Source organism: Coregonus clupeaformis, chromosome 12, assembly GCF_020615455.1.
Source record: "Coregonus clupeaformis isolate EN_2021a chromosome 12, ASM2061545v1, whole genome shotgun sequence".
Taxonomy (NCBI): domain Eukaryota; kingdom Metazoa; phylum Chordata; class Actinopteri; order Salmoniformes; family Salmonidae; genus Coregonus; species Coregonus clupeaformis.
Genome location: NC_059203.1, coordinates 47,749,060 through 47,775,958, shown reverse-complemented (window position 1 = coordinate 47,775,958; position 26,899 = coordinate 47,749,060). Strand labels below are relative to the sequence as shown.

General features: G+C 42.7%; 4 protein-coding genes across 6 annotated transcripts; 2 read left to right on the top strand and 2 right to left on the bottom strand.

The window, feature by feature from the left end:
- Positions 1-3,326: 3,326 nt before the first annotated feature.
- LOC121578403 (TAR DNA-binding protein 43) lies at positions 3,327-9,917 on the top strand. Of its 2 annotated transcripts, XR_006002768.1 has the most exons (6): positions 3,327-4,103; positions 4,729-4,892; positions 6,552-6,692; positions 7,371-7,541; positions 7,637-8,695; positions 9,396-9,917. XR_006002768.1 is itself a non-coding variant. In XM_041892765.1 (5 exons), exons 1-5 carry the CDS (start codon positions 3,863-3,865, stop codon positions 8,135-8,137), a joined length of 1,218 nt encoding a protein of 405 aa, XP_041748699.1. In that variant the 5' UTR covers positions 3,327-3,862; the 3' UTR covers positions 8,138-9,917. The 2 variants fall into 2 exon arrangements, 1 of the variants encoding a protein (XP_041748699.1); XM_041892765.1 differs by having other exon boundaries at positions 7,637-9,917.
- A 5,053-nt stretch (positions 9,918-14,970) lies between these two features.
- rbp7b (retinol binding protein 7b, cellular) lies at positions 14,971-16,850 on the bottom strand. Its single transcript, XM_041892764.2, has 4 exons — positions 16,675-16,850; positions 15,718-15,896; positions 15,396-15,497; positions 14,971-15,296 (listed from the first exon to the last, which is right to left on the bottom strand). Exons 1-4 carry the CDS (start codon positions 16,745-16,747, stop codon positions 15,243-15,245), a joined length of 408 nt encoding a protein of 135 aa, XP_041748698.1. The 5' UTR covers positions 16,748-16,850; the 3' UTR covers positions 14,971-15,242.
- A 146-nt stretch (positions 16,851-16,996) lies between these two features.
- On the top strand, positions 16,997-19,609 carry LOC121578401. 2 transcript variants are annotated; one of them, XM_041892763.2, is made up of 6 exons: positions 16,997-17,511; positions 17,890-17,952; positions 18,083-18,162; positions 18,562-18,692; positions 18,854-18,920; positions 19,036-19,609. In XM_041892763.2, exons 1-6 carry the CDS (start codon positions 17,303-17,305, stop codon positions 19,113-19,115), a joined length of 630 nt encoding a protein of 209 aa, XP_041748697.1. In that variant the 5' UTR covers positions 16,997-17,302; the 3' UTR covers positions 19,116-19,609. The 2 variants fall into 2 exon arrangements, with proteins under 2 accessions (XP_041748697.1, XP_045079836.1); XM_045223901.1 differs by lacking the exon at positions 17,890-17,952.
- LOC121578400 (GDH/6PGL endoplasmic bifunctional protein-like) lies at positions 19,606-26,522 on the bottom strand. The gene is made up of 5 exons (XM_041892762.2): positions 26,399-26,522; positions 23,846-24,521; positions 23,621-23,738; positions 23,210-23,479; positions 19,606-22,651 (listed from the first exon to the last, which is right to left on the bottom strand). The coding sequence occupies exons 2-5, from the start codon at positions 24,494-24,496 to the stop codon at positions 21,303-21,305; spliced, it is 2,388 nt and encodes a 795-aa protein (XP_041748696.1). The 5' UTR covers positions 24,497-24,521; positions 26,399-26,522; the 3' UTR covers positions 19,606-21,302.
- Positions 26,523-26,899: the final 377 nt, after the last annotated feature.

Below are 26,899 nucleotides of genomic sequence, written 5' to 3'. Positions count from 1 at the left end.
CACCAATACCTTGTCCAGTGCCTCATCACTAAGATGGGCCAACATAGCATAGCACACCTCATCTTTCCCAGGTGAAGTTAACCCAGCCTTACCTATTGCTCTTTTTACCTCTGCCCTGGTAAATGGTGCATTCAACGCATCATTTACATCCTCCCTCCTTTCCAGCACTCCAGGATGCTCCTCTCTCGTTCTCTCTCTCCCCCTCTGCCCCTCCTCTGACAGATTTACGGAGCTATGCACTTGGACAAATGCTTTGGCCATCATCTCTGCTTTCTCCTCATCTGTTACTTCCACATCCTCCCGACTCGTCAACACTGGATAATCCCACTCTCTTCTGACCCCACTCATCCTCTTAATCATCCCCCACACTTCTCCCACAGGTGTCGCCCTTCCAATGGTGTCACAGAACCGATGCCAACATGACCTCTTTGCCTGACGGATAGTTCTCCTCACCATGGCCTGGGCCTGCTTATACTGAATCAGATGTTGGAAGTTATGCGTCCTTTTCAGTACTCTAAATGCCCTGTTCCTACTCCTCACCATTGCCCCACATTCCTCCGTCCACCATGGGACTGCTTTCCTCCTCCTCCTCCTCCCTGAACTCTTAGGTATAGCCTCAGTAGCTGCCTCCACTAACGCTGTTCTCACCCAGTTATTCATACTATCCACATCCCCTCTCATATCAACCCGAGCCATCACCTGCTCACTCAGCTCCTGAAACTGATCCCACTTTGCCCTTCCAAACACCCACCTGCCTTCTCCATTCACTGACACCTCCTCCTCCCTCCGGCCTACTGTGCATACTATGGGGTAATGATCACTCCCTACTGTCGACTCCTCCAATACCTCCCACTCACATATTCCTGCCATCGCACTAGATACCAGAGTGAGGTCGAAGGCCGACTCTTTCCCTGTGGCTACATCAATCCTGGTCCCTCGGCCATCATTCAGGCACACCAGATCTTTATTTTCTATCAAATTTTCCATCACTTGGCCATTTTCATCCATCCGTCCACCCCCCCTCCCCCACCCCCCCCGCCCCCCAAAGCGTGTTGTGGGCGTTAAAATCCCCACACCACATTACCTTACTTCTTTCCTGGCCAGGCCTGCAGAGACCCCTCCCTAATGAAGTCACCTCTCCCCTCCCATCTCACCCGCCTTTCCTTTCTAAGCGCTATCGTCGTACTGTTGTCTAGACAGCTAGGGGTGTTGTCAATTGTAATCTTGTGTCCATTCGTTTCAACTCCACTCTTAGATCTGCTATTGTTAGCTTAAAAGAGAAGCCCACTGTGGTCTGCTCACCCAGTGCTTTTAGTTCAAATCTTAATTCCATAAACTTGAATACCCCCTCGGTTTTCAAATCACGTAGAGGGCTTAGGCTGTTTCACGATAGCAACCAAAGCCCATGTAAGTCCATTTATAACATTCCATCATTGGTTACTCTGAGAGTTCCCCATATTGACATTGGCTGCGGCCTCAGACCCTATGGTGCTAAACTTGGAAAAGTAATTCAAATTTCTACTCTCCTTTATTACTAATAGGGATAGACCAAATGGTGCCGTTCTATGAAATCTTATAGCCATACCAACTATATCAATATCAACCATCAGACAGGGCCTGCAACAGTCTATTGAACGTAGCTTGTTTGAGTTGGAGACTCCATGTGACTTTAAAAATCGTAAAGTACTTGGGTTGATGCATCTGAACATTAGGAGCTTACTTCCTGAATTACATCAAGATCTGGGCTTGACTGAAACTTGGATCTCTGGGGACATTCTGGACTCTGATATTAATATTGAGGGTTATAATGTGTTCAGAGCTGACAGACAGGGTAGAGGTGGTGTAGTGGCCATTCTTATAAAAAATAATTTATCTGTCTCTTTACTGAAATCCATTTCCCTTGGCCAAAAATATTTGCTACTATCTTTAAGCCTTTGTCTGGGGCAAAATGTATCCATAACTGTTATAGGGGTCTACCGTCCTTCCTCAGCTAACCTTTGTGCACTCGAGGAGTTAACTAGTTTGTCTTCTTTTATTAAATCAGAAGTTATTATCCTGGGTGACCTAAATTATGATTGGGAAATGCAGGCTTCAGACAATCTAAAAGACATGTTTAATGATCTACCTCCATCACTCCAGTATCCCTGCACATTGTAAATATGGTATTGGAACTGACCTTGTATATAGTATGCTTACTTACTTACTTATTGTGTTCTTCATATTTCTCATGTTTTTTTTCTAGTATTACATTGTTATTGATTATTGCATTGTTGGGTTTTGAGTTTGCAAGAAAGGCATTTCACTGTACGTGTGCATGTGACATAAAAAATTACAACTTGAAACTTGGTTAAGAAGCTAAGATTTAAAGTTGGCTTTTTTTACAGAAACAGATCGTGCCTTTCTCTAAGCAGTAGGAAGCAGATTATTCAGTCAACCTTTTTATCTGTTCTTGATTATGGTGCTACTTTTTATCAAAGTGCAGCTGCTACTACTCTTAAACCTTTGGATGCCATCTACCATAGTGCCCTTCGTTTTGTTACAGGCGACAGTTTGGATACTCATCACTGCATCCTGTATCAAAAGGTTTGCTGGACTTTGCTAAAGACCCGTAGATCTCTACATTACTCAATTTTTGTTTACAAGGCCCTACTTCATAAACTTCCATTGTATCTAACTTTGCTGTTGAAGTATAGACACCTGAGTTGCCTAACCCGTTCACAGGATTGGTTAACTCTTGAGGTTCCTAGGGTCTCCACCGAGCTAGGTGAATCTGCTTTTAGGTTTAATGCCCTGTATTGCTGGAACAAAATTCAAAGTTTAATCTTGATGTTCTTGTGATGTTAAAGCAATTTAAAGTATTGATTGGGGACTTATTTGTGGAGGAATGTAACTGTTTTTCTGGTTGATTTGTGATATTTTATTTGTGCTTCCCATGACTGTATTTTTGAATTTTAAGGAAGGAATGAAGACGTTTCTGGCTAACAACATGGAGAGATGGGCAGCAGCCTGGAGTTCATATCTGGAATGTTGGATGCGTTCGAGTCGACCGCGTGATGTTCCCCAGTCCCAGTGTCACATGAAAAACTGGGTTTATCCAATCTTTACATAGGGGACGCCGTAGTAGTGATCGACCATGCATCTCCGTGGTTATCATTTACACAAGTCTAATTTTTTTTTACACAAATACTTTTTACGTGATCACAGTAAAAATGGTGCAATATTTGCCTGGAAATAATTATTTATCCGTTTCTGTTATTTCCTAGATGCACAACACCCCCCCTGCTTTTACAATGAGATGATCCGAGAAAATGACGAACTTCCTCCATGTTAATGCCATTTTGATCGGAAAGAATAGCGTGTTTATTTTTGTCGCAGGTGTGTTTGAGCGTGACTATTTGCTTTAAATGCGCAGTATTACGTGTATGCTAGTTTAGAAAAACTTAGTTAAGACTTAACGTTAATTAAATTATTGCTTAATTTCAAATTTCTTGGACGAAATTTCAGCTTTTAGGACCAACAAGGCACGAGACGCCGTTAGCTCGTTCAAAGCCACATTGCTAAAGCTAGGTCGATGACACAGCCAGCTAGCTAACCTAACAAAGGAACACTGGGAGTGGGACCGAGGCAGCTTCGTTTGCGTGAATATCTCACGAGCTCTAGCTAGCGAAGTCGTTTAAATACAATTTCCTTTAATCAACTTAAGTAGCGTTCATTTTAACATCTGAACTGATATTTTTTTGGCAAAACCGTGGTGTTTTTTCGGGACTATTTTTGTATTGATCAACTTGTGTGGTTAGCGAGCTAACTTGACATAGCCAGCGCAGTGTTTTTGACTGAGAAAGGGCGTTATTGTAGGTAAAAAATGGCGGAGTTGTACATTCGTGTGGCCGAAGAAGAGAATGAGGAGCCCATGGAGATCCCTTCTGAGGATGATGGCACTGTGTTGCTTTCTACCGTGGCAGCTCAGTTTCCAGGGGCCTGCGGCCTACGATTCAGGAGTCCTGTTTCACAGTGCATGAGAGGGGTCCGGTTGGTGGAAGGGATTCTTCATGCGCCTGAGAACGGCTGGGGCAATCTGGTCTATGTCGTCAATTATCCCAAAGGTATGTTGACTAAGCTATTACATGTTTGTTTTTATTAGTCACCAACTAGTGGACAATTGTATAATAATGTTTACATACTCCATTAATTATTAAACATTGAAAGGTTTCCCGAGTGGCGCAGCGGTCTAAGGCACTTCATCGCAGTGCTTGAGGCGTCACTACAGTCCCGGGTTTGATCCCAGGCTGTGTCACAACCGGCCGTGACCGGGAGTCCCATAGGGTGGCGCACAATTGGCCCAGCGTCCTCCGTGTAAGGGAAGGGTTTGGCTGTGGGGGGCTTTACTTGGCTCATCGTGCTTTAGCGACTCCTTGTGGCCGGCCGGGCGCCTGCAGGCTGACTTCGGTCGTCAGTTGAACAGTGTTTCCTCAAACACATTGGTGCAGCTGGCTTCCGGTTTAAGCGGGCGTGTGTTAAGGAGCGCGGATCATGTATCGGAGGATGCATGACTCGACATTCGCCTCTCCCGAGCCGTTGGGGAGTTGCAGTAATGAGACAAGATCATAATTGGGAGAAAAAGGGGGTAAAATACAAAAAAGATAGAAATGTTCCCTATATACATCATGTGGAATGAGTATCTAACTAGGCAAATGTCAGTCTGAAGTGTTCCCTACCACACTATTGCAGACAACAAAAGGAAAATGGACGAGATTGATGCCGCCTCTGCTGTGAAGATGAAGAGAGGGGACATGAAGACATCTGATCTGATTGTACTGGGGTTGCCATGGAAGACATCTGAACAGGACCTGAAAGATTACTTCAGCACCTTTGGGGAAGTCATCATGGTGCAGGTAGTCTCAAATTTGCGATTTCATTCTTTGCAGATGTGTGCTGTTTTTAGGTACCTTCACTATTATTGTTCTCCCAGATTTAAAGTGGAACTGACACTTAACTATTTTGTAAAAATAAAACATAGATAATCCTATCGGTCAAAAATGTCAATTTCAGTTTATGCTTCAAAACTAACTTTTTAAGAGGTTTAAGAAATCGGTTATATTTCACTCAACATTCCATTGCGTAGAGTAAGGTTTTGTTTGCAGAATAAATGGATGCAGCCAATGAATGATTCATAAAATTCACCAATTAATTGCTAGGTAGTCTAATAAATATTCCTATCAGGTTGTAAATCACAGCTAGTATGTTGTTTGATGCCCCCAGTCATTCAGGGGATGAACTGTTTCCGTTTCATTCACCCAATATTTTTGACGAAAACGGATGAAAAGGGCAGTAATTGGTAGTCTGAACACAATCATATGCAGTATGTTGCTAAGGCTATAGCTTATCTATTTATGTAGGCCTACTTATTTAGCAAGCTAGCAATATGACTTGATAGTCATTTTTCTAGCTAGCTAGAACCTAATGACATGGAGCCTAGTACCACAGAACAATGAGCCAGATATTTCAGTGTGAAGCATCCAGTAGGCGTTTCTACTCACTAGCAAATATGGTAATGAGAGGAAGCCCAGTGGGAGGAGATGGAGCGAGATGGATTTTGGCCATCGATGAAACATTTGATCTCAATACAGTTTTCTGTTCCCAAAACTAGAATATGTTGCTAAGAGTGGACTCAGTTTTGTAGATTTTAACCTTTGCCAAAGTAAAAAAAAAATGCGTTGTTTAGAAGGAGTGCAAGGGTGACTTGAGTTATTGCACATGCGCACGTCACAGAGAATGCATTCCCTAATGGAAATATGCAGATACATGCTAGAACGCGCCAATAGGATCTCGCTAGCTCGTGCTTGGCTCTGCCCCCCACTGACACATTTGTTTCCATTGGAAATGACAGGCTGTGGTCTCTTGGGTTAGTTATAAAATAATCTTAGCTTGTACTGTTTGCTAGCTAGCTGTTGGAAGTGGGTGAGTGGCAGACCTTTCCCTCAAGTTTATTTTTTTTTCAGCTTCGGTGGCTACATCTATTGGGATTGCAGTGTCACTTGGTTAGCTACTAAGACATGTGATTCACTAATTAGTTTAAGATAGCTACTCATTTACTAAAACTTGAACGACTGTTAGCATATCTCTTAGTTGTCAATGAAAATGTATTTGACATCGATCAAATTAGCACTGAGCAGGCAGGCAAGCTGTAAATCCATCCACTTGTTAAAACGTGGGTTATTATGGGACTGGGGGCAGGCCGCGCAGGGTAGTCTACTATTCCTCATCGTATTCACGGTGCAATTTTGACTGAAAAAGTTATCTACTGTCCCCTGTGCTAGATTTTGGCTCATCTGGCTCTGGCTAACATCGTTCTGTTGTGCGTCAGCAACTGAGGGAGAGAGAGCCTACCTGTTGTTGTTTTTTTATCAATGTAAAGTTTCCGAAAGTAAGACTGCCGTGGTGTTTATATATAAACGCACAGCCGCTTTCCCATTAAATCTGTGTCAGTTCCTCTTTAGTGTGCAATGCCTTGGTATGTCTGTGGTGCCTTCACTCCATGCTCCTCTTCACAGGTGAAACGAGATGTGAAGACTGGAAACTCAAAGGGATTTGGGTTTGTGAGGTTTACTGAGTATGAGACTCAAGACAAAGTGATCTCTCAACGCCACATGATTGATGGAAGATGGTGTGACTGCAAACTTCCTAACTCCAAGGTAGGTGTTTGTTTCAGTATGGCGTGTAACGTGGATTATTAATGGCAAGAGCACTTGTTTCAGACCACACTTGTCACCACCCCTCCCGCCTCATATCTTCCCCCAAGCCATATACACTGAGTATACAAACATTAGGAACACCTGCTCTTTCCATGACAGACTAACCAGGTGAATCCAGGTGAAAGCTATGATCCCTTATTGATGTCACTTGTTAAATCCACTTCAGTCATTGTAGATGAAGGGGAGGAGACAGGTTAAATAAGGATTTTTAAGCCTTGACATGGATTGTGTATGTGTGCCATTCAGAGGGTGAATGAGCAAGACAAAATATTGACGTACCTTTGAACAGGGTATGATAGTAGGTGCCAGGCGCACCGGTTTGTCAAGAACTGCAACACTGCTGGGTTTTCATGAGCAACAGTTTCCCGTGTGTGTCATGAATGGTCCACCACCCAAAGGACATCCAGCCAACTTGACACAACTGTGGGAAGCATGGGCCAGCATCCCTGTGGAATGCTTTCGGAACCTTGTAGAGTCCATGCCCCGACGAATTGAGGCTGTTCTGAGGGCAAAGGGGGGTGGGGGGGTGCAACTCAATAATAGGAAGGTGTTCCTAATGTTTGGTATACTCGGTGTATATTGTTGATGTGTGAACCTTTAACATTTTTTGTAAAACAGCAAGGTCCAGATGAGCCCATGAGAAGCCGAAAAGTGTTTGTAGGCCGTTGCACTGAAGACATGTCCGCTGATGAGCTGCGCCAGTTCTTCATGCAGTATGGCGAGGTCACTGACGTCTTCATCCCCAAGCCCTTCCGTGCCTTTGCCTTCGTCAGCTTTGCCGATGACCAGGTAGGTGCCACCGCAAATTCAAAGACCTTGTTCTATTTCCTATCTGCTGAATTGTCCCTTTTAATGTCAGACTGACCCGCATGTTTTCTCTCCAGGTTGCCAGTTCCCTATGTGGAGAGGACCTGATTATTAAGGGGGTCAGCGTGCACATCTCAAATGCTGAGCCAAAGCACGGCAGTAGGCAGATGATGGAGCGAGCAGGGCGGTTTGGAAACGGGTTTGGGGCTCAGGGCTTTGGTAGTAACCGCACAGGGTTAGGGAGCAGCGCCAGTAGTAATATGGCTAATTTTGGCAACTTTAGTCTGAACCCTGCTATGATGGCTGCCGCTCAGGCTGCCCTACAGAGCAGTTGGGGAATGATGGGTATGTTGGCTAGTCAGCAAGGGCAGACTGCCACCTCTGGCACCACCTCCACTGGGCAGACTAGCTCCACCAGGGATCAAAGCCAGGCCTACAGCACAGGCAACAGTAACTACGGCACCAGCTCAGCCAGTCTAGGTTGGGGTACCGGTTCTAACGCAACAACCAGTGGTAGTGGGTTTAGCTCAGGATTTGGCTCCAGTATGGAGTCCAAGTCTTCCGGGTGGGGTATGTAAGTAATAGTTTGATGGTAAGTATTGTGAGACGTCTTTCCCCAAATGTATTTCTGGTGTTATGCGTGTCTGATACTTAAACGCTTTTGTGAAAGATGTTTTGTACATTTGAAAATTTAATTTAGAAAGTGTTTGAAGTGAATTATTGTTTACCAGGGTATTCAGCTTAAGTGCTACTTTTGATGTCAAATTGATTTGTTCTTAAGTTTGTTATATCCTGACTTATTTTCAACTGGATTCTTTGATGCATGCATTGTGAGTTGTGATGTTTCTGAATGCATGAGAAATCACTGGTTCACTATCCATCCATATATTTGACAACAATCTTGCATTGGAAAGAATCTGGTTGAAACTTAAATGTTTTAAGTGCGACTTTATTTGCTGTCTCAAGTTCAATGGAAAAGCCTTCACTACAATCTCTTCTGCAGTTCACCTCTCTTCCATTTTCCCGGGAAGAAGCTTCTCTATGGCAGCATTCTTTGGGTGATGTCAGTATCACTCTTCCATCTGTAAATGCTTTGCCATCAAAGAACGGCTTCACTCCGCATGTTCTAAGAGACGGTGGGTGTTTTAATTTTTATCCACTGTTTAATGGAAAGAACTGCGCAACTGACATTTTAAGAACTCGTGAGTGCGATTGAGGATGGCTTGTGGCGAAGAGTGAATCGATGAGTGAGCGAACGGAGAGAGAAAAAGAAAGCGTGAAACGGACTGGTTGTGCGATGAAAGAGCCCAATTTGACTGCTGTTGTGAGTGTGAATGGGATCTGCAGATGCTACAAGCTCCTCCCCCCTAAATGGACTTTCATTTAATAGTACTTCAAGATCTCTATCTGCAATTTGTCCTACCCTCCTTTTAGTATATTGATCAAGTAGTATATTGATCAAGTGCAGATGTAGTACCCAAATGTCGTGTGGAATGTTGTGCTGAATATATGTCTTGTTTATATAACCTACATGACCTGAATGCTGTATGGTGTGTGTGGTTTCTTTTCTTGTTATTGGTGCTCTCTAAGTGTGAACTTTGATGTGGATGACGCCTGCTGAGGACACTGGGGACGTGAGTGTTGGTGTGAGAACGTGGAGTGGTGTGGTTGTCAAATATTTCCCAGTGTGTGATTCTCCAGTGGGTTTTCAAAGGTGTTTTAGACATGTCAAATGAAGGGAGTTCTCTAATAAAACGTTTGAATAGATGTTTATTTGAATACTGGTTACCTTTGTGTCATTTGAATTGTCAAATCTAATTTAATTCACATATCTAGGGACCTTGGACACTGCTGACCGAGGTTTCCATCTGAACCCAGACTGGAGTCAGTGTCCTGAAGGATGAAGACTGAAGTCCTCACAGGCTTGAAATGGGGCCTTATATTTATGGCAACCTAAAAGGAGTCAGAATTGGGTAGTAAGTTTGGATACATTTATGATCTATTCTGTCAGACATGACCAATGTTCTTTTTTTTGTTCAATGGGCTTCATTTAAAATAAATGTGGATGCATTATTTGGGAAGAAGAGTCTTTTATTATGTCTCAAATGTATTCTTTGGGACATAAGACAAATAATTAACAGGTTATGGTATTTCAGATGTGCACACTGGGAAATAGTGTACATAAAGGATATTACAGAATGCTGAAATTAAGCACCGGATAAACCAAAGTATAGATCTAAGCGTTTGTGGAGATGAAGTTGGAACCGTGCTCTTAAATTTCAGCCGATGAATATACTCTCACTGTACCACTTGATGGATGATAATTATGAGTTATTAATAAATATTTTCTACAAGTTGGTTGAGCCAGTTGATGCCCTTTAATGTGAAATATTATTAAATGTACACATGCTATTACCTAGTAGTGTCTGCATAATATAACATATTCACTTAGTACTAGGGTAGCCTTCTAGCTCTAGCATGTTGTTCCTTCCTACTCCGTAGCCTCTGTATCCTTGTTCTTCTTCTTCCCTGCATTCTTCTTCCTTATGTCTCTGCTGGTTTGTGCTGGCAATCTCTTCACTCTTCTGTGAAGAAACACTAGAAAGGGGAATACGTTTATGTCAAACATTAACAACAGTATCATTGCAAATACTTATGTTTCTGTCAAATTATCCCTTGTGAGGGTGCAGCTGTTACTGGTACCATAAAAACATTCAGTAATGCCAAGATTGGGTTTGTGTATGGTTTTCATAAAACAATACATCTTTCCTGTTCATCAGTCCTGTGATGTTGGCATTTATTAGTTATGACGTTGTAAATTATGAGCCAATACCCACCATTGCTGTAATCTGGCGAGCCGTAAACTTCACATCCTCCACAGATACTGTGCTTTTCTTGGCATGCCTACAATTGAACCCCCCGCAACACATTACAGAAAAATGCCAGTCAAAAATGTTATAAATTGATTTGCATTTTAATGAGGGAAATAAGTATTTGACCCCCTCAATCAGAAAGATTTCTGGCTCCCAGGTTTCTTTTATACAGGTAACGAGCTGAGATTAGGAGCACACTCTTAAAGGGAGTGCTCCTAATCTCAGTTTGTTGCCTGTATAAAAGACACCTGTCCACAGAAGCAATCAATCAATCAATCAGATTCCAAACTCTCCACCATGGCCAAGACCAAAGAGCTCTCCAAGGATGTCAGGGACAAGATGTGTAGGTCTACAAAGGCTGGAATGGGCTACAAGACCATCACCAAGCAGCTTGGTGAGAAGGTGACAACAGTTGGTGCGATTATTCGCAAATGGAAGAAACACAAAAGAACTGTCAATCTCCCTTGACCTGGGGCTCCATGCAAGATCTCACCTTGTGGAGTTGCAATGATCATGAGAATGGTGAGGAATCAGCCCAGAACTACACAGGAGGATCTTGTCAATGATCTCAAGGCAGCTGAAATCCTGCAGCGCCCGCAAGGTCCCCCTGCTCAAGAAAGCACATATACAGGCCCGTCTGAAGTGAACATCTGAATAATGCAGAGGAGAACTGGGTGAAAGTGTTGTGGTCAGATGAGACCAAAATCGAGCTCTTTGGCACCAACTCAACTTACCGTGTTTGGAGGAGGAGGAATGCTGCCTATGACCCCAAGAACACCATCCCCACCGTCAAACATGGAGGTGGAAACATTATGCTTTGGGGGTGTTTTTCTGCTAAGGGGACAGGACAACTTCACCGCATCAAAGGGACGATGGACGGGGCCATGTACCATCAAATCTGGGGTGAGAACCTCCTTCCCTCAGCCAGGGCATTGAAAATGGGTCGTGGATGGGTATTCCAGCATGACAATGACCCAGAACACACGGCCAAGGCAACAAAGGAGTGGCTCAAGAAGAAGCACATTACGGTCCTGGAGTGGCCTAGCCAGTCTCCAGACCTTAATCCCATAGAAAATTTGTGGAGGGAGCTGAAGGTTCGAGTTGCCAAACGTCAGCCTCGAAACCTTAATGACTTGGAGAAGATCTGCAAAGAGGAGTGGGACAAAATCCCTCCTGAGATGTGTGCAAACCTGGTGGCCAACTACAAGAAACGTCTTACCTCTGTGATTGCCAACAAGGGTTTAGCCACCAAGTACTAAGTCATGTTTTGCAGAGGGGTCAAATACTTATTTCCCTCATTAAATTTATAACATTTCTGACATGCGTTTTTCTGGATTTTGTTGTTGTTATTCTGTCTCTCACTGTTCAAATAAACCTACCATTAAAATTATAGACTGATCATGTCTTTGTCAGTAGGCAAACGTACAAAATCAGCAGGGGATCAAATAAATTTTTCCCTCACTGTACTAGGCCGTACGCACTACCCTCTGTAGCGCCTTACGGTCGGATGCCGAGCAGTTGCCATACCAGGTGGTGATGCAACCGGTCAGGATGCTCTCGATGGTGCAGCTGTAGAACTTTTTGAGGATCTGGGGACCCATGCCAAAACTTTTCAGTCTACTGAGGGGGAAAATATGTTGCCTTACCCTCTTCACGACTGTCTTGGTGTGTTTGGACCATGATAGTTTGTTGGTGATGTGGACACCAAGGAACTTGAAGCTCTTGACCCACTCCACTCCAGCCCCGTTGATGTTAATGGGGGCGTGTTCGGCCCTCCTTTTCCTGTAGTCCACGATCAGCTCCTTTTGTCTTGCTCACATTGCGGGAGAGGTTGTTGTCATGGCACCACACTGCCAGGTCTCTGACCTCCTCCCTATAGGCTGTCTCATCGTTGATCAGGCCTACCACTGTTGTGTCTTCAGCAAACTTAATGATGGTGTTGGAGTCGAGCTTGGCCAGGCAGTCGTGGGTGAACAGGGAGTACAGAAGGGGACTGAGCACGCACTCCTTAGGGGCCCAAGTGTTGAGGATCAGCGTGGCAGATTAGTTGTTGTCCACCCTTACCACCTGTGGACGGCCCGTCAGGAAGTCCAGGATCCAGTTGCAGAGGGAGGTGTTTAGTCCCAGGGTCCTTAGCTTAGTGATGAGCTTTGTGGGCACTATGGTGTTGAACGCTGAGCTATAGTCAATGAACAGCATTCTCACATAGGTGTTCCTTTTTCCAGGTGTTCCTCTAAGAAAGTGAAATAAAGCCCTAGACACCACTCTCCTCCCCCCACTGCACCACCCAAACCCCAACCCTGTCCAGCCTCTCTAAACCTTTCACACAATCTCTCCCTATCTACGTCATATAATTCACAAAATATCAACACATGCTACGTTTCCTCCACTAAACACTCATCACACAGACCTGTTTCATCTCTCCATATCATCCACAATGTGGCATTCAAACCTGTGTGCCCAAACCGTAGTCTACTCCATTTTTCATTTATGTCATTTAGCAGACGCTCTTATCCAGAGCGACTTTCAGTTAGTGATTGCATACATTTTTCATACTCCACACAACTTCCTCACCCCTACATCGCAAACTCCCCACTTCTTCCTTTACTGACCGGTGCATGCGATAAAATTGCCTCCCCTTAGTATTAGCATCCCACTCTCTTTGCCAAAGATCGAGCCCTTTTGCCCGGGTTAAGGACTTGACTTCCCTGGAGCCCAGCGGGACCAAAATATCTACCCGCTCTATCCTCACAGCACTCACACCACATCGGCCTTCTCATTACCCTCCACACCCACATGGGCGGGAAGCTTAACACCACTCCCATCAACTCCACAAACAAGTCTCCCCTATCCGACCTGCCCGTCTTCACACTACTCAACACTGCAGCCGAATCAGAGCAGATCAACATTCTGTAGTTTCACCTCCTCCACCCATCTCAAACTTAGAATCATGGCCATCAACTTGGCCGCATACACTGACACATAATCAGTTAACCACTTATATACTCTAACATAAAAAATGTGGATATACACCCCTGCCCCCACCCTACCACTGACTGGATATTTTGAACCATCTGTATATATCCTATTAAAACGAATAAAACCGATTATCTATATATCTCTCCACACACCGTCTCACGACCTCACCCCATTCTCTCCTACCCTCAATCATGTCCACATCTACACTTGGTTTCGGAAACAGCCACGGAGGAACGTTCCCCAATGCAATTGCCGGCCCTATCTCTCTCTCCAGTCCATATTCTACCACCTTCTGCCTGATTGTCCACCCGTACGCCCTCTGCTTACCCACTCCTCGCTCCCAGCATTCCCCAGTTGCCATGACCGCAGGGTGTCCCTTTGAACTCCCTTTCAACTTCGCCTATTACGCTAATGCAAGTTTGTCCCGCCTTCTCCTCAGTGGAAGTTCCCCACTAATCACCTGCAATGCCTCAACAAGGTGTCGTCCTGAAGGCACCCACACACAATATCAGGGCCCTTGACTGTATCCTATCCAGGCGCTGTAGTACCGTTCTGGCTGCCAGTCCATATACAAAGCACCCATAATCCAAAGATGACCTGATCAATGGCTGGTACATATGCAACAGTGTTTGTCTATCCGACACCCAATCATATCCTGTCACTGCCCTCATGAGGTTCAGCTCCTTCCTACACTTAATTTCAATATGCTCAACATGCCTCTTCCACTTAAGCCTCTCATCAAACCACATAAATACTTAAACTCAGACACCCTACCTATATCCTGACCGTATATGTGCAGCCTAACATCTTTAACCTTCCTCCTAGAATACACCATAAAGCAGGACTTGGCCACAGACATCCTAAACCCCCATGTTAAAGGCCAATCTTCCACAACTCCCACAGCTTCTTGCATCTTCCTCATCACATATTTCACATTCCCACCTCTCTTCCATACAGCCCCATCATTGGCATACAAGGCCACACCCACTCCCTGTCCCACCTCCTTAAATATGTCATATATGATCAGGGTGAACAACACCGGACTAACCACACTTTCCTGAGGAGTGCCATTGTTCACTTCAAATCCCATTGACAATTCTGACCCCACCCTCACCCGTATGACTCGATCGAACAGGAAGTCCATGATCCAGTTATACAGACGACCCCCAATGCCCAATGCACTAAACTTGATCCCTTGAAGTTCTTTCCTTCTCGTCCATTGTTGTTGACATTTTCTGCTGACACAGTCATGTTAGGCAGCTAGCTAGTAACGTTAGTGGATAGCATACATAGCGGCTACCACACAGGTTTACTAGAGGAATACACTTCTTCACCAGATTATATTTAAAACAGAAAACGATACAATATGTACAATAGTTTCTAGAGTAATGGGCTTGTTAACATGGAACCATCTTCATGAGAAATCTAATTGCAGTAAACTTGAAAAGTTGGATGGTGTCATTCAATCAAACCAATAGGCCTACAGCACCACCTGCTGGGTTGGGGTATTACAACACGATACAATAAATTAGAATTATGGTCCAGTGGTTTATTCATGGTAGTTGGTAAATCAAATTTATTGTAGATAATCATGGAAGTCACTCAAAAATAACAATGGACATACAAATCCTCGATGCACATCAAGCATATGATTACCATTGCTATTTCTATTAATGTTGTTAAAATGTTGACTATCTTTCTTCAAATTCTTTGGCTACTCAAAGCATGTGTTCCATTAACATATCATATTAGTGATATATTTATGATTGAAGCATATTTAACAAATATAAGGTTGCAGAAATATTATGCAAACTTCATGGTGAAAGCATGATCAAGCACTCTTTTTATAAATTTGCTTGCAGACTTTATCCTCACAGGTGATTTCCTATAAGAGAGAGAAACAATGCATAACAGTTATGCCTAATAATGCTTTGCCAATGTCACCAATGTAGTTAAAAGGTAGATATGAGTACATGCTACATACCAGATAGAGTTCATCTCCTTCTATCCAGTGCGTCCACCCTCTGTTCTTCTTCTCTCCCTTCTGAACACACACTAGTTTATCATGGTCCCAGTTGACCACCGTCTGTTATAAAACAGAGCATTTATCATAATGTGTAGTGTAGACCAGAACTTTCAAACATCTGGGAAGTAGCTGCAGCTGGCTTGAAATAAGCACATGGACAGCTCTGTTACATATTGCCCTAATAAAGCCCACAGTTCAATAAGCAACAAGGAGCAACATAAAATGTTTTTCTATTCATCATGATAATCATGACATAAATGATAAAATTACACGTTTTTACCTGGACTTTTCTGTTATCCATGGCTTTGGTCACCTCCTCAAACTCTTCCCCAATCTTGAATGAGACCGTGTAGTTTTTGAAGGTAGTGAGTGTCTTGATGGTGAAAGAATCACCGTCTTGTTCAATCACTTTCTGAGGTTTCAACATGTTTGCAATCTTGCGCGTTGCAAAATCAATGCCTGTAGGTTAAGAAATTCTGCATGTGATACAAATACATTCAAAGAGACTGAACATTCCAATCCATTCTCAGTAGGCTACTGGTGAGCGATGGTAAGAATCCTAACTCCAAAGACAAGGCTTTTTACAAATTTGAATTCTTCAGAATGTCTTTCAAAAGAAGGTGTCATTCATACTGTATGGAGTTATCATTCATTAGCCTGGTTGCCATCTCTGTTCAGCTATTACATTCCACTCTTTGCCACTTCTGTTATTTGTCAAATGAGTGGCAAAGAGTGGAATGTTAGCTAAAAAGACTGCCAGGCTAATAATTCATAACTACTGATGAAGATAGAAGGTATTGACATCTGAAGTAACTCTGACATTGGTTCCCCCATGTGCCCCCTTCCTTAAAAAAATTATAATCTATCAACCTAAAAAAGCAATCATAGAGTTCCAGACAATATGAATCACATACGTTTTCTTATCTGCAACATTAAAAATGTATTTTGAATTATTGACAGAAAAGTGAAATTAGAATTATGAAATGTTATGGGTTTGAAAATTGATCTAATAAATGAATCAAAGTGAATGAATCAAAGAAAATTCATTTCAGTTGAATGAAACTGCACACTGCCTAATGTCATTATGCATGAATGAATTACCAACAGTTAATTCATGATATAATTACCAACAGCTAATTATTAATCAAGAAATAGGCAATATTATTGTAATCAAAGTCACTTGCCTAAAAACATGAGAAAATGTTTGCTGCAATAACCAAGTAAAAAGAGAACTTACCAAGCGCAACCATGTAACCTTCTAAGTTTTCATTACTAGTCATGTCCCATGTGCCACTGTAGTCGGTAGGCATGGTGGATCCTCGTGTGGCACTGTCAAAACTTCAGTTGAAAGCAGTTGTTAAATGAGCAGATTTAAAGTCTCTGGGATGTGTTGTCCCATGGTGTGTTAATATAGGGCAGGGGTTATCTTTCGTAGTTGGTTGCTATTTTGGACAATAGAGTGGAGAGAGTAGCCCAGTGGAGGGCGGAACATGACTTTTTGCACAATTATATGACGAAATAACATTTGAGATAAGCGCCAGCAAATAGAATAGGCTGTAACGCATCAACCGTATGTGCGCATTCTTTAGTCGCTCTCTTTCCAACAATGTAAAGGGTCACTATAAATTAGAATTATATGCAGTTTCATTCAAGGTCGTTAGAGCGCACGCGCAATCAAAGACAACTTTATAACCCCAGAGCGCACATAAAAATAGACCTACTGTAGCCTATTATTTGCAGTTTTCTGTGCGGACCTACAGTTGTTCAGCGGTCTCGTCCAAGTATAACATTTAGGATGGGTTTTACATTTTAACGTAGTGTTCATGTGAGGAAATCTGATCCCTATAGGCCAGTGAAGGCCACGCATGGACACCCCAGGGTATGATGCAACGCGAGGCTGGGGGATTCATTTCACAGTAGTTAGAACTGGAAAGGATGTGTTATCAAAGCCCATCACCTCTCACTCCTTTGGCAGAGTTTCTTCAAAATCTATGCTGACAATGCTACATTACGCCTTAGTAAACATGGCATATCATACCAGCAGATGGCTTCCAAGGGATCAAAGGTTAAAATTGTAAGTTTTTGAGATGTAAAGGTCTAGTCACAGAGCCATATAGATTGGGTCTGGGTCTAATTTCTACTGCATGTCTATGATAATGAAAACTAGTTATTTGAATGCATTCTACTTTTATTGATTACTTTTCGTGTTGTCAAAAATGATTAGATTTTTTACTATTAAATGCACCATCTGAAGCTGTCAAGACTTCACTCTATATATATTTGATCTAATTTTGTCTTCTTTTTTTGTCTGTATACTGCAATTCAGCTTTTAGCTGATAATGTGTACAAAACAGCCTAACTGATAACAAACCCTTGATTTATGTTTTCTATTGGTGCCTTATTCTAAAAGAGCATGAATCTAACTCCAGTGTTATAAACGTTTTATTTTCAGTCAAATAATTAATGCAATCTTTGTGGCACTAGTTCTCATCCCTCAATTGTATGTGCTAACCAGGTAAGTAAATGCAAACTATACAATATGTCAATATTTTGCTACTAAAATCTTTACATTTGAATTCATTTTGACTGCATGTTACATGTGTAGTACTATGTTAGGTTTCTGATTGAGAGTTTAAATCCTTCAGGCCCAAATCCTCTAGATACTGCCAGCAGCCTCTTCTGAACAATCTCACTGCCTTCATTGTCTTGTCCTTCATGGCTACAGGTAGGCTATAGAACATCTAGTCATAGTATAGAGGGAGTACATCCTGTTTTGTAAACATATCTTGGCAGCTATTTCTAATAGTTTTAATGGGGTGTGCTCCTCACGATTGTTTGACTTTTGTCAAAAACAATGTTTGATCATGTTATTTTAGCCAAGATCATAAGAAGTTGATTTGATTATGATGAAAGAGAGATGGCAGTAGAGATCAGCTTTATTCATTCCCATCTTCCTCATAATTTAATCAGATTGGGATATTGCATTCATTGCAACAATCTAAATGTATTTATGAAGTATGTATACACATTTTAGTTATTGGAAACCACTGATCACACATCTACAAATGGTAAGAGACACAGGTAATTGGCCTGTTTGACGGATGAAATTCTGCCTCCTGACTAGGTTTTGCAGTAACATTCACACTGATAGACCCAGTGCCCCAGTGCTTCAGGGCAGCCTACCATGGGTTTGGACTTGTATCTTTTGGCCAGGGACTGTGCACCATCGCCTTGACTCTGACTGCACAACAGTGTGTAAGTAGCATTTGAGATGATCACAATTGTTCAATAGCCTTACACAGGGATGTGACATCTTTGACTACTAATACAATTATTGGCATTATGGTATGGTCAAGAGGTTTTAATGCTCCAAAGGAAATTATGCATAAAGCATTTGAATATTTCTGCATTCGCAGGCGAAAACAACTCCTGAGCTGTATTATTTGTCCCTTATTCTATCATTGGCTTGTATCCTGAGTACAGGTAGGCCTTCAGCACAACATATTTTCCAATCTCTCTGATCCAGACATCATCTTCCCTTCAGTAGTAATAATGCACATATTACAGAACTGATGCCATTGCTTATGTTTCTTCCCAGCCTTCTTCTTGGTGAAGGGAGGACTCTGGGTAACAACCAATAGGCTACCCAGGCCTTGCCAGAGAGGGAACAATGGCTAACTAGTCCAACCAGTCTACAGCTGCGCCAAGTTGCAATTAGATATGTGCCACAGAACCATCCATCCATAATTGATGCTGTTTCCAGGCTACCACCAGCAAGCGATACTGTTGCACAGTATGGTGACTAGTGTAGTATGTAGTGAATTTACATTTCCCATTTCCTTAATTTGATACACTTGAAATCAATTGGTGTGCATATGTTTGTTTGAATTAAATTACTCCGTTTTGAATATCAAATGAACTATTAAAATGGCTACCACTATCATAAAGGGGCATATATATTTTTCAAGCACCCAACGTTACTGCTTAAACATTCCTTAGTTTGAAATCATACAGTTAAAAATAAATAATATGTGCAGAAAGGGTTGTGAAAGCTGTAGTTTATTTCCTTGTGTTAAAATGGTGACTAACTGTTACATTAATTCCATTTGTGTACAGTATGTAGAGAAATGGTGTTAGGTCCCCAGATGTAAAAATAAATAAAATAAAATACATTTGTGAATCCTTTATTCATAGCCTGTTTGAACTCCAAAGTGATAAGGAACAAACCACACTTTCACTTACAGCATTCAGAATAATCAAGTGCTTTAACATTTGCATGTGCAAACATCAAATTGAAACCGAATTACATCCTTTTTCCAGGCACAATAACCTTCAGCTAATACATATATATTAACATACACCTGTCTGTATAATGAATTAAGGCAACGCAGTGAAGCGGTTTAACTAAACTTCATCAACCCATTTTAAATCTATTTCAATATCCTAAAAAGGCACTTTACGTAAGAGGAACTATCCCCATTCAATCCACAAATAAAACATTTATGAACTCAGTTAGTTACACACTTTGAAATGAAATGTTGTGCAGTGAGCAGATCTGTGTGAATGCCAGTAAAGGACATCTCAAACAAGGGGACTCACAGTATCAAAAAAGTACTTCGTTTGGAAGGTCACAACTTAGTTAAGCATTTCACTGTACTTGTGCAGTGACAAATAAAACGTGAAACATCTAAGACCTCTTGTAAGCACCATTTCACTGACATTAAGAGATTATCTGGTACTTTTGTATACTTTTTAGCCAGTAGTTCTGAAAGTAGCACTCACGAGCCAAAAGTGGTCCCCGAATATTGCATACAACATCACATATGTGCACCACACCATTGGTCGCTCTCTCTTTCTCTGCTGTGTCCACTGAGCAGTTGGGCCCACCCTGCAACCTCATTGGATAATGCCGGGCAGGCCTCTTGCTAGCCGTCACTCAAATACGAGGGGCTGAAGTTCATTGGCTAGAACTCAAATTGCTACGGGGCTGGCCCACGTGAGGGAAATGTAGGGAAAATGGCGCCGCATAGCTTCAAGAAAAACAATCACTTTCAAACTAGGGATTTCGTGGCTAAGACAGTAATTCTGCTCATAGGTTATGCATGTATGAACCACACATTGACACATACAGCCCAAAGCGAGAGGTTTAATAAAAATGTTCTGTTGCCAAAGTACCGGAGCATGTCTTTAAAAGAGGAAGTATTAGGAACTACTGGGCTGGCTCATAGGGAAGAATACACACATTAGGGTCAAAGGCTGTGGAAATTGTACATTTCACATTGATATCAAATAATACATTTGATTATATATATATATATATATTTATCCATGAGTATAGATTAAAACAAAAGCAGCAATGGATCAGATTATGCTTTTTATGTCATTTAATCTACTGGACAGTACATTACATTATGTATTTTTATTTAATTTGTCATTGAGGCACAAATACAATAATACATGACTATAGTCTACATTATATGTCGACCATAGGAGCAAAAGATCCAAATCCATTTACCATAGGGCCACATTTGATTGAATTAGATTTTAACCAAAATGATTGGTCTTTCACAGTTTAAAGTCTCCTTTTAACAATCCTATTCTATGTAGGTTCTGTGTGGAATGGGTAGCTTTATGTGAAAATATACTGTTTTTACAACAAAATAAAATATAGTTAGTCTTGATTCATGATGTGAATAACACACTTCCATATCCACTTTGCTTTCCTGAGATGAAATCATCTTATCATTACTTTACATTCTTGGTCAAAATTCAGCAAAATAGTACAATTACAGCAAATCCTTCATTTCCACTTAAATGTACATAATTTCATTGCTACAGTATCACAGAGCCAAAAGCAGCTGTTTGCTATCCTAAAAGAGCATCATAGTCTATGTACCATACTAGCCTGCCACTGGTCGGCCGGATCCCAGTGACGGGCCACTTTTTTGGGTTGTCCTTGACTCGGCTGAGCTGGGTGACCAGCTCATGTTTGCTCTTACCCATCACCAGCACACCTACTTTCTGGGCCTGGTTGATAGCCTTGAGGGTGAGGCTCATACGCTGGTGAGGCTTGGCTGGGCTCTCGGTGAGGGCTACCAGACTGTCCCCATGGGTGTCAAGCTTGCTGCCTGGGAAGAGGGAGGCGGTGTGGCCGTCGTAGCCCACTCCTAGAAGGACAAAGTGGAAGCTGGAGGCGTTAACCAGCTGGGTGATGTCTCTCTCATAGAGCAGCGCTCCACTATCCTCCTCCACACACAGCCGCTGGTTCATCTGCACAGGCATGGGGTGGATGTTGAAATAGGGCATCTTCACGTGTTGGAGCAGGTGGTCGTGCAGGGTGCGGAAGTTGGAGTCCAACTCTGTGAGAGGCACGCATCGCTCGTCCACCATCCACACATGGGTGTCCCTCCAGGGGAAGGAGTAGTGGTGGCGGGCCAGCCTCTGGAACAGAGCTAGGGGACTGGAGCCCCCGGAGAGGGCCAGGTGGAAGCGGCCGCCCTCCCTTACTGCATTCTCCGCAGCAGCCTGCAGGTCTGCGGCCAGCCGCACGATGAGCTCCTCGGGCCAGGCAGACACCATGTCAGCGCTGCGGTACTTCCCCTGCATCACTTGGAAGCTCTCTGCCCCAGATCCGCCCATGTGGCCTTGGGTGATCATGACCACAGCCTCGTTGGCGAAGGTCACCTCCCGTCCTAACAGTCTGAAGTCCAGCAAGTTGCCATTGTCCGCTCCCCCGGGGTACAGGCGGGGGGAGGTTTTGGCCAGACCGTGCAGGAGAGGTGTCCAGAAACCCCAGGAGGCCAGCAGGTTCTCAGTACTGATAAAGCTGTCCTTCCGGCCTTGGAAGATGTGCAAAATGAGTTCTGTATAAGCCTCTCTCTGCACCGTTGGTGTCAGCACATAGTAGTCAGAGATGGGCATACCTAATACACTGACATCTTTGTGTTCTGTTACCTCCTTCCACTCAGTGTCCATCAGGTCTGGCTTGAACAGGTTCTTACTCACGAGAATGGCTGGGTACTGCAGAGTGCCATGGCCAAAGTAGAACACAATCTGCTTAGGCTTGCAGTGGACGCTGTCATGGCTCTGGACACAGAAGATGTCATTCTTGAACAAAATGCGAGCATAGCCTAAGCGCTCATCCAGCATCTTACCTGAGGTCAGGATGATTGGCATTTTCTCGTACTGGGCTATGTCAACATGCACCATGATACCTGAAATAGAAAAACAAAAAGTATGTTTCATCACTACAAATAATCTATGTATCATATGTTATTACTAGGACTGTCAAACGATAAAATCATTTCATCAAGTTAATCGCAGGATTTACTGTGATTAATCTCAAATTCTGAATTTGCTCAAATTGAGCTGTAATTTAAGATTTATTTTATACAAAAAGCACATATTTACGTCTTGATTTTGTCCGAAAGTAACGGTTAGCAAAATCAGGTAAATTGATAAAACACACTTTTCTAACCTCAATGTCAACTTGTTTTGACATTGCATTGTGGTTTTTAACCTTAGATTATGTATTTTGGATGTTTTCAGTGTATTTTGAATGCTTTCAGACAATGTGATTAATCACAATTTAAAAAGCATTGTGCACTAAAATCACAAAAAAAGTTAACTTGAGTTAACTGATTAACTCTGATACCCCTAGTTATTAGTATATTATAATACAAATTCCTTCTGTTATACAACTGGCAACTTTTTTTATTCATGCACAGGCTCAAAGCGAAACTCCTACAGACAAACGTTCTCATAACACTTACCAGCAAAGGTGGGGGTGAGGCTGTAATACTCCTTTGTTTTGTTCAGTTCTTCCTGTACCTCTAGATTGTAGGTCTGGTACTGACCAATGGTAGCACAGTTCCTGTCCAGGTGCTGCAAGGCACTGAAGATCTTCAGCTTGTTCCTGAGGACCTCCTTCACGTCGCTCAGGTTGGCTGGGAGCCCCATGGTCAGAAGGGTCATGACCTCAGTCAGGTGGTTCTGTATCACGTCTCTGATCACACCGTACTGGTCATAGAAGGGAATACGACCTGTGACAAAAGGAGAGTAAATCAAACACTTCATGACAGGTGATATTACTGGCACCATCACATATTCTTATAGATGGGGTTACTACACTTGCTTAAGTGAACATCAAATGTGAAATGGTCCGTTTTCTGGGACCACAGTACCTCTGGCATCCAGGGTCTCCTTCAGTACAATCTCCACTCTCTCAATGTGGTGCTTGTTCCAGATAGGATCCAGATGCTTGCTGTTCTCCCTTCTGAATGGCAAAATCTTAGAGACAACCTTTTGAGTATAAAAGCAAACAATATAATTAAAACAAAGATCTGCCTCAAGGGCAAAGTTTTCTGTGAATGTCTACGGGGGACTGATAAGGAGCCCTAGTACATCACCTGCTTCCCTAAATAGTGGTCGATCCTGTACATCTCCTCATCCTTGAGGGAGGTACCCAGTTGAGTGGACAGTAGTTGGGCACTACTGAAATCATGACCAAACGGCTTCTCCAGCACCACCCTCAACCACGCCCCGTTGGTCGGTCTGCAGCTGTTGTTGATCTTTTCTGCAATGTCCGCATAAGCGAAGGCTGGCACTGACAGGTAGAACAGCCTGCCTGCCTCCACTATGCCCTCCTGCTTCAGCTGCTCTGTCAGGTGTTTGCCCAGGGCCTGGTAGTCCTCTAATGTCTTCAGCTGCCAATACTCAGCCAGCTTCAGAAACTGCTCCTTCACCAGGGCACAGCGCTCCACAGACAGCTCCCGAGGACAGACCACTCCCTTTAGCGCCTCAAACAGGATCGGCGTGGCCTTATCCTTGGGCAACAGGCCTCCTCCATAAAAGGAGAAACTGTAGCCGCTACTCACCTGGTTAGCGTACAGTTGGAAGAAGCCCTGCCACAGGTACTTCTTAGCCAAGTCACCTGTACCTCCCACTATGACCACTGACACATGCCCCACCTTTGGTGCTCCCTTGGTCTCCTTGGCATAGCCTCTCTGGGCACACACAGTGGCCAGGAGCAGCAGTGCTGCCCACACCACTTTCCACATTCTCTGGTCCAACACAGATCAGCTCCTACAGGAGAGAGACAGAGCAAGACGGATCAGGAATAACTTCAAAAGGTGATTTACTGACCTGGTTTGGATTGCTAAGTATTCAGTTGTTACTAACCCATAATCACAATGGCTGATTCACCGGCTTAAAAACACACATTGATTGCAGTCGTGGGTTGGTTTTCTGCCAATGCAAACAGGATTTCTGGGAGGCAGCCTAGCCTACTCTTAATAATGTGGCATATTTGGTTTGTGGGTGGAAACGGTCAGCTCTGAGCTATACCAGGAGCTACAACATATGGACACCACCACCTTCCTACTACAGTCCCCTCCACCGTCACCCTCCTACATGTCTGTGTCAAAGATAGGTTCATCTAAGTCTTTCTTTTTTTGTGTCAAAGAGAGGCAACTCCTCTGTCAGTAGATAACAGGCCAATCCTGTTCTCTACACATTTCCACCTTCATTGTATTTAAGCGGTTGAACCTTTTAGGCCTACATGTTTTGGGGTTCAAGGTTTGAGACAATAGATCAATGGAGAGACACTGGTTTCTAGACTGAACCCATTCAAAGGAGTAAAGTCAACATTAACAAGATACACAGACGAGGCATCTACCGTAAATGGTTTGCGTAACTTTACCGAAACATCTGAAATCATAGTCTAGTATCGATCCAGTTTACACAGCAAACAACAAAGGTCATTGCCACTGAATTATCCTGGGAATCATACTATTGGTATGGATGGACACTCATTAAATCATTAACATTTTTAGCTGATGCCTGATGGTGAGTCAAGATTTGGGAGTTGTGCTATCCCAAACAACCAAGATCACAGCTCTGACTGCAGGATGTTGACCTACCTACAATGTTAATGTACAGTAGCCTAATACATTTAAAAAAAATAAAGATTATCATAGGCTGGGTCATTCAGTGTGAACATAAATGTACGTTTTCTTTCAACTTTGGGGTAACCAAAGCCTTCTTTAAGACGTTTTGGGCGACCCGACCATATTCACATAGAAATTGGAGTTATAGATCTGTGGTGTACAAGTAGCCTAATACTATAGGCTACATACATATTTTGTATACCACCCTTAAATCATAAGTGCAGCACTAACAAATCATTAAATTGATAATTTTGTGCTGACGAACTAGGTAGCCCCGAGCAGCCTGATGAATAACAGTGCTCACATTGTTGACTCTGAGGACATTACAGAGTTGCAACACAGTCCACCAGATGATCTGAAAGGATGGATTTGGCTTTTCACAAATGTATCATTCTTAAATTATACAGTATTTTAAGCCTTAATACGTAACTTTGTAGAAACTCATAATAACCAATCCTGTGAAAATGTATTGCGCCTTGAAGCCTTCACCCAATTCCAAAACAGTACAACATTATCAAATGACTTAACAAATCCCTTCTGTCTAGTGTCTTTACCCACTTCATCCAAACTATAGGATAGAACTTGAATAATAAATAATAAGCAATAATAGCCAGCTTAAGGATGCTATTTTCTACTATTATTCAATTTTGTCTGATAAACAAAAAGGGACAAAGAAAAGACCCCTCAAATATGATGCACTTGTCATGAATAGTGTCCTCTCTACCGTAGCTTATGCCGCTGCATTATGTCACGTGAAGGGCCTATTGAAAACCATGTGCGCTAATGTGCATGGCCATCACTATCCATGTCCATACAATAGGTCTGACAGTTCCACCTGCTAGCTGTATTACTTTAGCTACAGCATGCCGTTGATGCATACAATGTTACCCAACAAAAGCTTTTCCGACAATTTACAATCACAATAAAGTCAGTTTCTATACCAAATCCCTCTCACTCAAACTATTAAATCAAACATAGTCTGAACATTAAAAATTATATGGAAATGTAGCGTACCTGTTCCCGCAAAAGTCGAGTTCGATGAATGACCGCATAGTTCAATATTTGTGTCAAAATATATGCTACTTCCTAGAGCAGTCACGTGACACCAGAGGTTTGCATAAAACATGCGCTTCACCATAAAACCATGGGCGCGTTTGAGGCTCAAGCAACCGACTGTTGACGAAAGTGGAGATGAAGTTGGGGGAGGTGCATCTGTGACAGCCGAAAGTCGGACACTAATGTGGTTTTCCAACACGGCGCTGCTGCCATTTTTTTATACAAGTGTTTCTTTATAATGTCGAAGTAAACATATCACACACTCACAAACTGAAATCATCTGTGTCTAAGTGAGAGAGAGCATTAAATAGTTCATTCATTTGTATATATACACTGTATAGGCTACAATACATGAATGGCGCCAAAGTTGGTTCCTGTTTGAGTCATGTCTTAGGTCACCTTCGTGTGGGTCAAACAAAAATACCCTAAAGATTAGTTGACAATAGAGCCTCCCACAAT